This window comes from Molossus molossus, unplaced genomic scaffold, assembly GCF_014108415.1.
Source record: "Molossus molossus isolate mMolMol1 unplaced genomic scaffold, mMolMol1.p scaffold_m16_p_12, whole genome shotgun sequence".
Lineage (NCBI taxonomy): Eukaryota > Metazoa > Chordata > Mammalia > Chiroptera > Molossidae > Molossus > Molossus molossus.
In genome coordinates, this window is record NW_023425347.1 from 86,234,236 (window position 1) to 86,249,474 (window position 15,239).

The following is a 15,239-nucleotide window of genomic DNA, read 5'->3' on the forward strand; positions in this document are numbered from 1 at the left end:
CACGGAACTTTATTGAGAGGAAACATGGTCACACCCAGCAGGCATGCTTTCCCTCTCGTTCTGGGTCACACACACGCGCACACACAGACACACACACACACACACACACACTCTCACTCTCCAGCCTCTCTGCCATGCGGTCCAGTTCTCAGCCACAAGGGTGGGACACTCCTCAATTCCTAAGATCCAGAGGCAGCAGGGTCAGGAGGGAATCAAGAGGGGGGAAGAAGTGATCCCGTTCACGGGGAGGGTCTCGAGAAGGGGTGCAGAGAGCAGGGCTGGATGGAATGACCAGTGGTTAGGAGCACCCGACAGCTGCAGGAAGAGTGGGACCCAATGGCTCCAGGTGGCTTCAGCTCTGCTGGTCCCTCTCTATGGAGCCTCTGAGCTGGGGCAGAGCATTCAGGGAGAAGGGTCGGGCCTCCCACCCCATGCTAGTCCTCTCTGCTGGGGGTGGGGGACTGGAGCGGCAGGGCAGGGCAGGGAGGGTAGCAGCGAGGCTCAGCTCTGGGGCTCCTCAGGTGCCTCACCCCCCTCTTCCCCGGCATTGTCGGCGGTCCACAGAGTCAGGTTGTCTCGAAGCAGCTGCATGATGAGGGTGCTGTCTTTGTAGGAGTCCTCACTGAGGGTGTGCAGGTCAGCCATGGCCTCATCAAAGGTGGTCTTGGCCAGTGATATGGCCTCCTCAGGGCTGTTTGCGATCTCATAGTGGAAGACAGAAAAGTTCAGGGCCAGGCCCAGGCGGATGGGGTTGGTGGGCGGCATCTCCTTCTTGCTGATGTCCATGGCCTCCTGGTAGGCTGACCGGGCAGAGTCGATGATGCGCTTCTTGTCATCACCAGTGGCCACCTCGGCCAGATAGCGGTAATAGTCGCCTTTCATTTTCAGGTAGAAGACCCGGCTTTCGGCGTCACCAGCCTCCTTGATGAGGTGGGTGTCCAGCAGGCCCAGCACGGTGTCGCACACGCCCCGGAGCTCAGTGTCCACCTTCTCCCGGTATTCTTGCACCTCTGGGCCCTTCTCCTCCGAGCCCTCCTCATTGCTTTTCTGCTCGATACTGGACAGGACCCTCCAGGCAGCCCTCTGGCCACCCACCACATTCTTGTAGGCCACTGACAGCAGGTTTCGCTCTTCGCAGGATAGCTCCTCACCCTTTTCCACAGCACTCTTCATGAAAGCTGCCATGTCCTCATAGCGTTCGGCCTGTTCTGCCAACTTGGCCTTCTGGATCAGACTTGCTCTCTCCATGGATCTGGGGATGGACAGACAGACAGGCGGCGGGCTAAATGGCTGCCTCGGGACCAAGCCGAATTCTGTGCCTCTCCTGATCCCTGCCTGCCTTTTGGCTGGATGGCCTGGCCCTGAGCAGGGTGGGGAGGAGGAGGGGCAGAGGGCGGGACTGAGGCCCTGGACCTACCTCTCCTCTTTTCCCCACACCCTTTCCAGCTCTTCCTTAAAGGTAAAAGGGCTGGGATGTGGGATGAGTCATCAGGACAGTCAGCAGGAGAAATTTGGGTGTTGGCGCCACCTGCACAGGCAAACTTTCCAGGCTCCAGGCTGCCCCTCTTGTTCAGGGCTTCCATTACATGGGTGCCCACATTAGGTAGCTGACCCAGTTTTTCAAATCAGATTCTCCTTCATGGTGTCCTTCTAGGGACTGCTCAGCCACCTGTCTGCATCAGCCTAGGCAGACCCCATAAAGCCAGGTGCTGGAGGATGGGGCTCCTATTCCTGCCAGATAGGTTCCCACCCTGGGTCAGGTGAGATCAGTTTAGGCAGGGCTCTACAGTTTCCCAAGCACCTTGGTATCCATAATCTAATTTAATCCCTGCTATGTCTCTGTGAGGTGGGCAGGATGGTGACTACTACCCCACTTTAGAGCTAGGAATACTAAGGCTCAGAGAGGGATGAGATTTGCTCAAGGTCATACAGCTACTAAGTCCCCTGCATCCTACTTACTTTGGTGTCTCTCCCACCAAAGCCTCTGATTTGTGAGCTCCAGGATGTATTTAGAAGTGAGATCCACGCTTCTTGAAATGGTTCCATCCCCCATCCTCATTCTCCCTCTGGGTCCTGTCCCCACTGAACTCCCAGAATGCACAGGTGGCAGCTTTCAGGGTGCCACTTAATGAAGTGTTTAATGAGCAGCCTCTGACGCTCCAGCACAGCCGTTGTAATTAGTCACCCAGTAGGTTTGTTGGATACCTTTCCCATCACAGCACAATTTTCCCTTTCAAGTTGGTGGCCTGTTGCCACTTGTTTGAGGACTTACCCTCTGGCTCTTCACGCCAGGTCACCTGCCCCCTCCACGCCACCAGCCATCCTGTATCAGTGGGGCTCACAGAGGGTGGGGGCCCAGCTTGCTGGCTGTCCCACTTTCCTGCCTGACTCAGCTCACCTTCTGTCAGAGTCTGGGAAGCAGGCCACCTGGGTGCTCAGCCCAGTTTGGTTCCCCAGGGGGGACGCTAGCAACTGGGGAGTGTGACAGGGCTAAGAAAAAGGAGGTGGTGGTGACACATACCAGTTTGTTTTATGGGGCAGTAGTCCCAGCTAAGGACTGCCTCCCCACAGCCTGCCTCTCAGAAGTTTTACTGCCCCTTCCCTTTGACCATGGCTCTACCTCTGACCTCTGGCCTCAGAGATGGGGGTTTCTCTATTGCCAACCCTTTGTCCCTGTTAGCTAGGGTGCTGTCCTTGTGTCAGCCACAGGTTTTATCTAAAACTGTTGGCACTGCACCCATGAAGGTGGCTTCCTGCTTATCTGCCCCACCTCTAGCTACAGCTCAGATGGGGTTCAGAGGTGGGACTCTCCTCACTGGGATCCAGCCGCTTAATCCTGGAGCCAAGACCATTTCACAGGCCTGTCCCTCCCTGAGTTCTTCTTGGTGTCTGAACACCCACACTCCCTTTCTGAAGAGAGGGAGGCTTAGGCCAGAACTGAGGCCCCAAAGTGAGATATGCCTTTTAGAAGAAAAAACAGAAACATATCTGGGCTAATGCTATAGGTGTTCCAAAGAAACAGAAGGAATTTTAGGCTTGATACCCTGAAAGCTTTGCTCAAATCAGACAGAAAATGATGGAAGGGAAATACACTAAAATGCAACTTACAGAGGGTATCTTTAGGTAGTGAGACTGTGAGTGATTTTCCCCCCTTTTTCCTATTCTCAAGTTATCAATTGTGAATATGTATTATTTTTCTGAGAGACAGAATAGCCAGTATCTTTGGAATCAGATCAGCTAGGTTCAATTCTTACAAGCTGTTGTGGCCTTTGCCAAGTGACTTAACCTCTGTGAGCCTCAGTTTTCCTAAGTGTAAAATGGGGTTTATTGTGAGGATTAAATGAGTTGATGAAAAGCACTTAGTTGAGTGGATGGTAACTATTATTATCATGTAAAAAATATCTAACCAACTTTATTATTATAAAAATATACACTCACAGCATGAACATGGAGCTGGGGCCTATGAAATGAGGAAGGGCCCCACACTAGGCTTCAGCCAAAGACCAGAGCCTGCCCAGCTAGGTGCCTCTTTGGGAAAGAAGATGGATAAATGGTCAAATGTGCTCACTTAACACTGACTGCCTCCTCCTCCATCTTGGACATTCCTCTGGGCCCTCAAGGACTTTACTTTGTCTAGTCACCCAGCCCAGGCTTTCCAAGTCATGGGGGAAAGCTGAAGATACCAGAACAGCATAAACCTGGGAGTCAGGGCCTGCCAATTCTAGAGCTATTTCTGTCTCTAGGGGGAGCATTCTCCTTTCCATCCCTCAAGCCTGGAGACCTGGTGGTGGTTCACACTCAAGCTCCCTGCCCTCAGCACAGTTCTGGACAAGAGAAAGGAAGCCCCTTCACTCCTCCCCCTCCCCTGCTGAATCTGGGGGCCAGCCTGCCTGACATCTCCTTTCCGCTCTGGCCTGTCATACCTGAGATCCTGACTCAGTTCCTGTCTCAGGCACCTCCCTTTGCCTCCAGGCCTCCATTTCCCAAGTCCAGAAGCCCAGGCAGGCAGGAGGCAGCAGGCCCTAGCAGGGCACAGAGTTCCATAGTCAGCCGCTTGAGTCAGCAGGACAGGAGCTGGCACTGCAGCCAAAGGGGCTTTCCTCATCCTGCCTACCTCCCACCCTTCTGCATAGCAACCATCCTACCAGCAGGCGCAAGGCTTCTGGTCCCAGAGACAACCAACCCTTTTGAGCTGGTAAATAGGCTTTGAAGGGTTGTGGAACAGAGAAGGGAGGCAGCAGCTAGTTGTCTATCTCCACTGAGAACAGAGGACAGGGCTCTTGATTGCAGCAGGAGGGTCTCTGGTTAAGATCTCAGGAAGAACTTTCTAGGAAAATTTTCCAGTTTTGGAATAATCAAACTAAACAGGTGATCATCTTCTCCCTCTGACTAGTTATAAACTAGAGTTCAGTTATCCAGCCAAGAGCTCACTCAACTAGTTGCCTTTGGGGGGGATTAGATTACTTTTAAGTGAGTCAGCTATCCTGAGACTTTTCCTCAAGACACTGCTATTTATAGTATTTCCTAGACCAGTCCAGTCTAGGACATGGTGTGGAATTTTTGGAAATAAAATGGAATGAGTTCAGGGTGTAGGGCTGCATTACAGCTCTATTATAAGGCCTTGAGCAGGTTCTTCCCTTTGGGCCTCAGTTTCCCCATTGGTACAAGGAGGCCCCACAGATCATCTCTAAGCCCCCTGCTGACTATAAATGACATTCTCTAATTTTAGGGTTTCTCTTCTGGCTTTGCTTTGCCTTTTCTGAAATACCCTCTTCCTGAAGCAGCAGTATGTATTCCTTGGGTAGTGCAGAAGGACAGATTCAAATTCTGTATTTGAACCTGGGAGAGTCTGAGCTACTCATGCCTTCCTCAAGCTTCAGTTCCCTCATCTGTAAAAACGCTGACAGCAATGTCCTCATAGGTTTAGGTGGGAAAACAGGCCTGGCACTTGGCAAGTCCCTGCTAAATGGCCGCTGTTGTTATTTATTTTTTAGCTCTTAGCACACTGTGTATATATCCTGATGTGGGGAGGCAGCTGGAAGAGGGAGGGCTCCACGAGAGTTTTATCCTGGGCTAGGCTCAGTTCAGGGGTGTGACAGTCCCAGACTAGAGTCAAACCCTCTGTCCCAGCCTAGGTTGGGACCGTTCAGAGTTCAGAGGTCAGCTAAGACTTGAAGGTCTCTGGAACCGAGACCAGGAATTCTGGAAGGGCAGAGGATGCTGGTCATTCTTCCTGTGCCACTTCTGGCTTTGCTGTGCCTTTTTAAATTTACGTATTGATTGATTCATTTTAGAGAGAGCGAGAAACATCAATTTGTTGTTCCACCCATACATATATTTATTGGTTGACTCTTGTATGTGCCCTAACTGGGGATGGAACCAGCAACCTTGGTGTATTGGGACGATACACTGACCAACCCAGCCAGGGCCACTGTGCCATTTTATTTATTTATTTATTTATTTATTTCCCACCTGAAGATACTTTTTTCCTCATTTATCTTCAGATAGAGTGGGAGGGAGAGAGAAAGAGACAAAGAGTGACGTGAGATAGACACATTGATTGGTTGGCTCCTACATGACCCCAGGCCGGGGACTGAACCGAGGTACATGCCCTTGACCAGAATCAAACCTGAGATTCTGGTCCACAGGACGATGCTCTAACCATTGAGCAAACTGGCCAGGGCCCACTGTACCATTTAAACAAATTTTTTTCTTTATTGATATTAGAGAGAGAGAGGAAGAGAGAAAGAGAGATAGAAACATCGATGAGAGGGAACACCGACTGGCCACCTCCTGCATGCCCCCACCAGGGATCAGGCCCACAACCTGGGCATGTGGCCTGACTGGGAATCAAACCGGTGACCTCCTAGTGCATGGGCCGATGCTCAATTACTGAGCCACATCGGCCAGGCCCACTGTGCCATTTTAAAATCTCCAAATAGCACTGACCAGCTGGAACAAAGCTGGCAGCTGTAAGCCAGCAGTTCTGCACACTCATCTGCACCCTACCCCCAGACCCCAAAGTAAGGGTGGCACCAGACAGCCAAAGGTATGGCAAGAAGAGGGAAATCTTTATTTTGGTTAAAAAAAAAGGGGTACACCACAGCAGACAAGCAGCCCCAGCCATGGGCTCAGTGGATTTCTGATGCCCAGCCCGGTTTCCTTTAGTTCCTCTGAAGAACAAGGGGCTGTCAGAGCTAGCTCAATGCCTAGAGCAAAGGGTACAAGCATCCTCCTTGCAACCTTCCTACTCAAGTGCTGGGGGTGGAAGGGGCCGTGGGAACAGTGTCAAACCAGTTGTGCTTAAAACTGTTACCAAACTTGTTCAGCAGCGTCATCAACACCCCAGACAGCTCCTGAAGAAACCTGCTTAGCTCGACTATGGCTATGCCTGATTCTGGGGGGCAGGCTGTAAGGCAGGATTCCTAAAGAGTCTTGACACCTTACAAATCTGGGGAAGAAGTAAGGTGGAAGAGGGGAGGGCAAGTTTCAGCATAGTATTACATCATTGTGCTGATGACAGCTGCATTATGGCTTTTTCTACATTCTGGCCAGCATGGAGTGGGGATGAGGGGAAAGAGGCCAGCCCCTGCCGTCTCTGGGGGCACCCTAGAGAGCACACGTGTGGGGCAGGCTTGGGGGTAGACCCTGTAGGCACAGATGGTGGCAGATGGGCCACAGATTAGGCAGGTGGAGGTGCCGGGTGCCTGGCTCCCCCCAGGCCACTCCTGGAGAGGCAGAGAGCAGCAGTCCTCAGGAGGTCCTTAAGCCCCTGCACACACTGGAGATCCCGGGCAAGACAGCAAAGAAGGAGAAGAGAGAGGGTTAGCAGGGTTGGGAGGAAATAAGAGGCCTACAGGGGTGCCACAGCACCTGCCTCTTCCCCATAGAAGGGCCAAAGTTCGGGCAGCAAGCAACAAAGCAGGAGAGAAAACAGGCAGGTGAGAGAAAGCTCAGCAGAGACAGAAAGCCAGGACACAATGTTAGTGATCAAAGGCCCCTGCACACCAGGACACCACCAGAACAGGGCCAGGCACCTTAGAGCAGGTACGCCATCCTTCTTCATCCTCACCCTTCACCTCCTGTGTCAGTTGGAGAGCTGCTATGTGTGAAGCTACTTCCTCATCCGGAGTGGGGCTGGGCTCTTTGCCCTAATCCCATACCCCCATCCTTCTGCTCAGGGGGGAGCCCTGGGGACCCTACCACCACCAGCACACACACCACACCACACCACACACCAGACAGATGAATGGGCTCCATGGGGTTGGCGAGGCATGCAATGAGGATGAGATGACGTGTGAGGGGAGCGGGCAGTACTGGCTAACAGGGGAGATATGGTCTTACCAGCTAACCCTCTGCAAAGAGGTCTGTTAGCTCCCCTCAGGCTGTGCAGGAGATGGCAAAATCCTGACAGGTGTCCTCCTGGAGGAGATACCGGAGAGGTGGGCCAATGTTATGAGGTGTCTGGCTGCGCTCTGCTGCCCAGATGGGGATGGGGGCTAGGAAGGCTCCAGCTCTCAACCTGGAATCTACTGTCTCATATACATTTTCTTAACTGAGCAGTCACTCGGGGTCAGAGTAAAAAGACCGCAAAGAAGAAGCAATTTTGGGGGGGTTTCCAAGCCCCTGAGGCAGGGGAAGGTAGAGGGGACAAAGGGGACAGGATAGCCTCTTCTTATATGCCTATGGAGCCTAGCTGCAGCCCTTTCTGTTCAACTCTAGCAGACAGACTCTAGCCAGCAGAGGTGAACTTTAGCCAGGTCAATGGGCTGCCTGTCTTCTGTCTGTCTCCCCAGGACAGACCAAGTTTGACTGAAAGAACAGACAGCTGCCTTTGGGGCCTCAGTAAATGAAGAACAAACAAAAACCAAACCAAAGCAAACCAACTCTTAAAAACAAAAGTTTTATTACAAGCAGGAACAAAGAATATTGGCTTAAATAAAAGGCAGATGGGAGTCAACCTCCTCTAGCCAGCATCCTACCCACCTCCTAGTGCCACTGCAGCATGGCCCAGGGCACCAAGGCCGGAGAGAAGCAGTTTCTCCCAGAGGAGACCCTCTGTGGCTGCCACTTCTCAGCTGCCTGTGACCTACTAGCCTCTGGAGCAAGAAAGGGCAAGGTGGAGACTTCCTGTGTCACTTTTCAAGGACTTCAGCCCCCTTAAAGGGCCAAGGAGGGGGATAGAGGGACAATTTCCTATGCTGACAAGAAACTACAGCTCCCAGCAGAGGAGAGACACCCTCTGAGTTTCTGGCTTAGATTTAGGCCATTCTTCACTGGCTTTGGCCCACCCTGCTCCTTTCTTCCTTTTCTCTGGATAGAGGCCTCCAGTTGGCAGAGACTCCCTATCCTCTAGCCCTTGGCACCAGGTCCCACACTTGGGGCTTGGAGGAGGAGGTGTGGCTTGTAGGATGGCAGCCACTCCTCACAGCCATCACCCCATCCACCACACCCAGCCTTAGCCTGTCTAGGCAGATCCCAGTTGGAAGCCTGAACTGGGGGCTAGGTAGTAGGGGTGAGGTGGGGGTGGCTGAATCCCCAGCCACTGGCTGTCTGAAGTCCCTGGAGGAGGGAAAGGTAGGAGGATGGGGGCTGAGCCACAGCAGCCCAGGAGTCTCTTGTAACCAATGCACACATTCCCTGTCCCCTTGGCTCAGGCTGCTCCTGCTGTTGCTGGCTGACACTGGAGGGGGATGGTGGAGAGGAGGGCAGCCCAGGGGACGTGGGGAAGTGGGAGCCAACCACATTTGTACAGGGCAAGCACATACATGTACACACACACACACACACACACACACACACTCTCTCTCTCTCTCTCTCTCTCTCACTCACAGCCAGAAGGTCTCATAATAAACTTATTAAAATCAATTTGCCTTCTGATAATCCTTAACCTGGCACTACACAGACAGCAATGTGGCTGACTTTTAAAAAATTCTTACATTTAAAAAATGCTATGTAGAAAAGAGGTCTATAAAATTGTGCAAAATACCCAGCATTAATAAACCCGTTTCAAGTATTGCCAGCATGAGTATAACCTACCCATCCCAGACTTGACTTGGGAGGGAGGTGGGGGGCCAGGCTGGGATCCCATAGAGAACTCTCCATGGGCAGAGAAAGGGCAAGGCCCCCACTTTCTAGTGTGCTGCCCGGGAATCATGCAGGAGCTGAGGTCTTGGGTGCCTGGCTGGCTGGTTTGGCTTCCTCTGACAGGCTGCCCTCCCCCAATCCCCAACTCTGCTTTCTCTACCTAGAACCCAGCTTTATCCTATTGGCCAACTCCATACAAAAAATAAAAACCAAAGTAAAAACAATGATCATCACAAAAAGAATAAAGGACATTGCAAACCAAAGCAGCCCATGGAAGCATCCTCTCCCATAGCCCGCTGTCCAGGGCCAACTGCTCATAGGTCCCACTTCGCTTCAGGACCCTGGCTCAGCAGGGCTCAGCAGCTTCCCTAACTGGGAGGCGGTACACTCAATCTGCACCCTCACTCACACAGGGCTTGCCTTGGCACAGAGATTTGGTGTGGTCCTCTAGGCACCTGACCCTGGCCTCTCTATTCTGTCACCCCTGCCACTTGATCAGCTTGGGGGGAATCTCAGGCCCAAGGCCATGGGAACCTAGCTTTAGGGAGCAGAGGGTACAGCCATGGAACAGTGTGGGGACAGCCACGCAGGGTGGGAAATAAATACGAAAAGACTCGAGTCTTTGGCGGCTCCACTTCCCTTGGATGGAATGGGGAGGGTCCCGGCAGGTGTGGAGGGTGGCAGGTGAAGGTGAACAGGCCAGCAGGTGACAAGTACTGAGCCGGGTTCAGGGGTAGCCTCCTACCATGCTGGCATCAGCCTTGGCTCCGTAGGTTGGCTCGTCGCTTCTGATGGGCGAGGGCAACACGGTGTCAGACTGCACAAATCCTCTCCGGTCAATCAGGCTTCCAAAACATAAGGCAGACACGTGAGAGCTCTGCCTGACACCAGGGCTCCAGACTGGGGGCTAAATGACAGAGTCCACCGCCCAGCCAAGGGAAGTCCAAGCCCTAGAAAGTCTGAAGAAAAGGGAGCTGTCCTCCTGCTGGGGGCTCAAGACTCCTTCCCTCCAGAAGGGCCCTCTCTCTGCACTCTGAACACCTGGCTTTTGACCACAGAATTCAGTTTATTGAAACTAGCTCATCTTCCTTTCTGTGTGGCTGCCAAGAAGCCAGGCTGCGAGTGAGGGGAAAAGTAAGGATGAAAAGGCATTTGGAGATAGTGGGATTCCTACTGTCCCTCACCCCACCAACCCTCAGGGCAGGAGTGGTGGGAAGAAAGGGGGACGGTGTGGGAAGTCTTGTTCCCACAGTGTCCACTGCAATTTAGCTCTGGGTCTGGTGCTCTGGTGCCCTCTGCTGTCAGGATGGGGTGCTCTCTAGCAGGGCTGAACCACCAGGGCTTTCTTCTGCCAAGAGGGAGAATGGAGGGCCCCACCCAGTCTGGCCAGCAGCACCAGAAGGGCAGCGTCACTCAAAGGTGGCCAAAACATTAATTGTGGTTATCACTGGGGAGTAAGATCTAATACTCTTCTTTTTTATTTTTTGTACTTATTTTTTTTCTATAATGAACATGTGATTAAAAATTACAACTCTCCATAAAACTCCTTTATGTGAAAAATGCCCTGAATACATTCAGCAGGGAATGGTGGACATAGGAATGTAATGTGGGAAGAGGTCTGCTGGTTCTAGAACCTTTGAGAGGTGTGGACTCATAGGGTCACCCCCGTCTCACCTGGGAGGTAGGGGGCCGCAGAGCACAGCACAGCAGTTGGTGATAACACTTTTATGGCTGTAGGGATTGACAGAGGCCTCACCGCCCCTCTTACTGGACCACGAGCCTTTGATCTGCAAGCAGGAAGGATGTCTAGGTCAGGTACCACCCTTTGCTTTGCGTTCCTTTTTTTTTATCCTCACCCAAGGACATTTTTCTATTTTTTGTTCAGATAGAGTGGGAGGGAGAGAGAGAAACATCGACATGAGAGAGACACATCGAGTGGTTGCCACCCACACAACCCAACCAGGGCCGGGGACAAACTGCAAACGTGGTATGTGCCCTTAGCAGGAACCAAACCCGGGACTCTCTGGACCGCAGGCCGACACTCTAACTGCTGAGCCAAACTGGCCAGGTCTCCTTTTTTTCTTTTTAATTTTTTTTTCTTTATTGTTTAGAGAGAGAGGAAGGAGAGGGAGAGAAAGATAGAAACATTGATGAGAGAGAACATCGATTGGCCTCCTCCTGCATGCTCCCCACTGGGGATTAGGCCCACAACCTGGTCATGTGCCCTGACTGGAAATCAAACCAGTGACCTCTTGGTGCATGGGTCCACACTCAACCACTGAACCACACCGTCTGGGCTGCTTTGCTTTCTAGGAGGGAAGTCTAGAGGCAGGGGGAAACTGGCGAATTCTGAAACCAGTTCAAGCTAGACTATTAGAGGGGATACATCTTTAAACTGGGCCATTCAAGAGAATGTGGGAGACTTCTGGATTTTGGGGGGTACCCAGCAGAGAGGAGGAGGCCTTGAACATGACAGAAGACAGAGAAGAGTCAGAGAAGCCTCCAAAGAAACTTTGGGTGCATCGTCCCTTGTCAGTCACCTAAGTTGGAGGGCAGGACAAGGGCACAAGGGCTCAGGCTGCCTGACTGTGAACCCTGGCCCTGCCACTGACTCACTGAATGACCCTGGACAGATCACCACTTCTCTGAATCCTCATTTGAAAAATAGGGAACTCTCTGATACCAACTCTTTGGTAGCACTGTTGGAGCATCAGACGAAATCTTGTCCATTTCTAGCTCTGTGAAGCCAGCTATCAAAGGCACTGAGGAGTTTAGCAGTGAAGGACACCTGCCTAACTTTAACCCAGAGATTTCCGAACTAATCTGGCCATATCAGTTTTTTTTGGTTAAGCCTCTAGTAATATCCTACAGAACCAGCAACCAGGAAACCACATTGGGAAATGCAGGCTGACGTCATTTCTGCTCTGTACCAATCATCCAGGACATGGTACCCTATTATGTGTGTTAAGTTTTGTTCCCTCAACTGAGAAGAAATGTATTTTCTGTTGGTCAGTGGGCCCCGTAGTAGCAGATGGTGGCCCTGGAATGGATGTTCTTGTCTGTTTTTTTATTGTTTGGGAGAATGGGAAGGGGAGGTCAGATCCCCGGCCCAGGGCTGGGCACACAGTAAGTGCTCAAACAATGCTTGTTGGTGGGGGTCTGTAAGGCAGCAGGTAGGGAGGGTTGATGGAAACTCAAAGTCCTGTCCTGGCTGCCCCCTCAATAAGGAAGCCTCAGGGAACCTCAAGGACACCTAAGAACAGTCACAGGTCTGCTGCCAACAAGTGCAGCAGGGGACAGTGAGCCATGGCCATGGCTTCTGGGAGAAATCCTGACTCTATCCCTCCCCAGCTGTATGACCTTGGGGCAAGTCACTCAGCCATCAAATAAAGAAAAAGCATCCCTGTTCCTTCTGCCTCAGAGTTGGCAAAAGGACCCAAAGAGATGATGGGAACTGAAAGAACTCTGGAAACAATAATGTGCTGGCCAAATGTAATGACTGTTAAAGCTGCTTTTGTGGGGTCAGGGAGAAAGCATCTTAGGAGCCCTGGGAGCTGGCACTAAGCACTAAGGCATGCGGGGGTCTCAGAGGCCTGCACTGGGTGTCCCAGGGCTAACTAATGAGCAGTGGCAGGAGCTGTCTGGCTGCCTATCACCCTCACCCATGTTTCCCCAGCAGTCTGAGAGTCAGCTGCACTGCTGCCACTCCAGCTCCCTTAGCCCCGCCTCTTGCTGAGGGTCCTGCTCAGGAATGAGGGGTTGCTCCTGCCTTACTCACATCTTCGTTAGTTGTCAGGTTGGAGGCGACGAGGTAAGTGTGAAACCCTGAGAGGCCCAGGATGGACCAAATGGAGAAGAAGCAGATCACCAACTCCAGCACAGTGAGCAGGGCAGTCAAGGACCCACAACCAGGATCAGGGCTGGGAGCTTCCTCTGTACCTGGAATCTTGCCACGCCCAGCCTTTTTCACCTAGCCTTCCCCAGAAAGGAAATAGTTTGCAGCCTTCCTATGGCCCAGTCACCACTTCTCAGCAGGGTCACCTCCTGAGCCCCAAGAAGGGTTCAGGAGCTCCCCTAAAGAGCAGAATGAGCCCAGGGTGATGGACAGTAGAGGGAACTGAGGGTTCCAAGCACCAAGAGCCGTGGACATTATGCAGTCCAGGGAGCTTGCTGTCTTAAGGGAAGACAGGGACTGTGGCTCCGGAGAGTCCTCAGCTACCCATCCCCACAACTGGCCATTTAGAATCAGCTCAAGCCTGGGCATGAACAGAAGCAGCTGGCATATTGGATTCTAGAGGGCAAACATCGGCTGCACACCACTGCCTTCTGTTTACAGACTGAGGTGTGGGGACCCACCCCAGTAAAGGGGCCTCAGTTCCCACCAGAGCATCCACTAGCAAACAAAAGGCAAAGGATATCTTGCTGGTGTCTCCTTCAGAGTGGAGAGGAAGTTGCTTCCCTGAGAGCCTGAGGAGGAAGAAACAGGAGAGGACGCAGCTCAGAGGGATGGTGATCACAGCTCCTCAGCCTGGTTGAGCTTGCTAGCCCGCCCTCTGCTCGCCCCGCTCCCACTGCCACCACCAACTCACGGAGTGTCAGGTGGGTGACCACACAGGCGAAGATGAAGGCCGTCAGGAACGAGAGGGAGAGAATAAATGCATAGAAGAAGCGGTAGTTCCGTTTCCCCACACAGTTGCCCACCCAGGGGCAGTGATGGTCAAACCGTTCTGGAAAAGGGCCGGGGGAGACGGTTAGTGCAGCCCTGGCCTGCAACCAAACCAGCATGGGTGTTCGAAGTTCTCACACCACGGCTGGGGCTTTCCTACCCCGTTGCTTTCTGCACCAGCAGCTCTCAGTTCCTCAGACACTCCCTGCTTCTGGTCGTTTGAGAACCGGTTCCCACTACTCACACATTTTTCCCATCTCTTTCCTGGTGAAGGGTAATTCCTCCTTCATGTTTTGGCTGCAAAGCTACTTCCTTAAGAAAGTATCCTCTGAACCCAGACAAGGTAAGGGTCCCCTGTTACCTGTCCTGTTGCCCTAGCACTTATCTTCTGCAGCACTCTGCCCAAGCTTTTATCTACTTATTTACAATTAGCAGACTGGCCAGTTTCCCATGAGGGGGCCTGTGTTGGCCTCACAATGAGCTGAACCCCATGGTCTAGTAGTGCTTTATACAAGGAAGACCAACAAAAAGTACTTGTTGCCTGGCCTACAACTCTGGCCACATGCCAACAACCAGTGACCTCTGTCCCTTAGTCTAGAACTAGAGGCCCAGGGAGAAGCTAGACCGCTTTGTAACCAGTGGAGAACTGGCATCAAAGGCCTGGTCAGAGAGCTGATCTCATACCAGCTCCATGTCCCCAGGGGTAGGGTCACACCCAGACTGGTTAGGGAAGTCCCCTGTGGGAATATGGGTCACAAGCCTGTTGCAGGCCTCACACCAAGGCCAGCACCCTTCGAAGGCGGTGGGTGGAGCAGAATTCTCATGGATGAATGATGCCCACTGACTCACCCACTTCATTGCCTGCATCATGGGGTGTTCCCCACTGTTCTTTTACTCAGGGAATGCTGAGTCAGATTGATGAGCTCACTGCCCGAGGACTGTGCACAGTCACAGCAGCTCGGCTCACCTGGGTCCTCTTGCATAGCATTTCCCTTATGACACCTCCCAGGGCTGCCCAGCCTCTAGAGAGCAGGGAGAGGGGACAAAATAACCTCTGGTTCCCCAGCAACCACTGCAGTGTGGGTCAGCAGCTCAGCTTCCAATCCTGGCTACATCCTCTCTACTTCAGCAGCTTAAACTCCTCTGTTCCCAGATTATTGTCCCTTCCAAGCCCTGGGAATCAGATCGAAGTCTTTCAGTATAGCTGGTCCTGGGCACTGGATGGTAAATCATTTCCTTTCTGGCCCAAACATATCTAGAATGTTATTGCTCCAGTCTCTGGTTCCTGGGACCTAGAGCCTACTGAGGACCAGGCTGAGGCCTGAAAGAAGAATTTAGGGCCTCTCTGTGTCTGTGCCACACTTCAGAGCTAGGGGGAAGGAATCCACTGATACTGGGCTGAAGCCAAGACACCAATGGTCACACTCAGAGCTCACTGGCCATACCCAGGTTTCTCCTCGGTCAGAGCAAATCTGAGTGAACCAGA

At 52.4% G+C, this 15,239-nt stretch overlaps 2 protein-coding genes across 2 annotated transcripts in view; both read right to left on the reverse strand.

The window, feature by feature from the left end:
• On the reverse strand, positions 1-9,885 carry SFN (stratifin). The gene is made up of 2 exons (XM_036255699.1): positions 9,833-9,885; positions 1-1,252 (listed from the first exon to the last, which is right to left on the reverse strand). Exon 2 carries the CDS (start codon positions 1,246-1,248, stop codon positions 502-504), a length of 747 nt encoding a protein of 248 aa, XP_036111592.1. The 5' UTR covers positions 1,249-1,252; positions 9,833-9,885; the 3' UTR covers positions 1-501.
• ZDHHC18 (zinc finger DHHC-type palmitoyltransferase 18) overlaps positions 7,919-15,239 on the reverse strand; it is a 26,596-nt gene continuing 19,275 nt past the window's right edge. The window contains exons 4-8 of the mRNA XM_036255698.1: positions 13,677-13,814; positions 13,506-13,554; positions 12,866-12,968; positions 10,762-10,874; positions 7,919-9,932 (exon numbers count right to left, since the gene is read on the reverse strand). Coding sequence (XP_036111591.1) covers positions 9,815-9,932; positions 10,762-10,874; positions 12,866-12,968; positions 13,506-13,554; positions 13,677-13,814 — 521 coding nt within the window. The 3' untranslated portion in view covers positions 7,919-9,814. The remainder of the gene's footprint in view (positions 9,933-10,761; positions 10,875-12,865; positions 12,969-13,505; positions 13,555-13,676; positions 13,815-15,239) is intronic.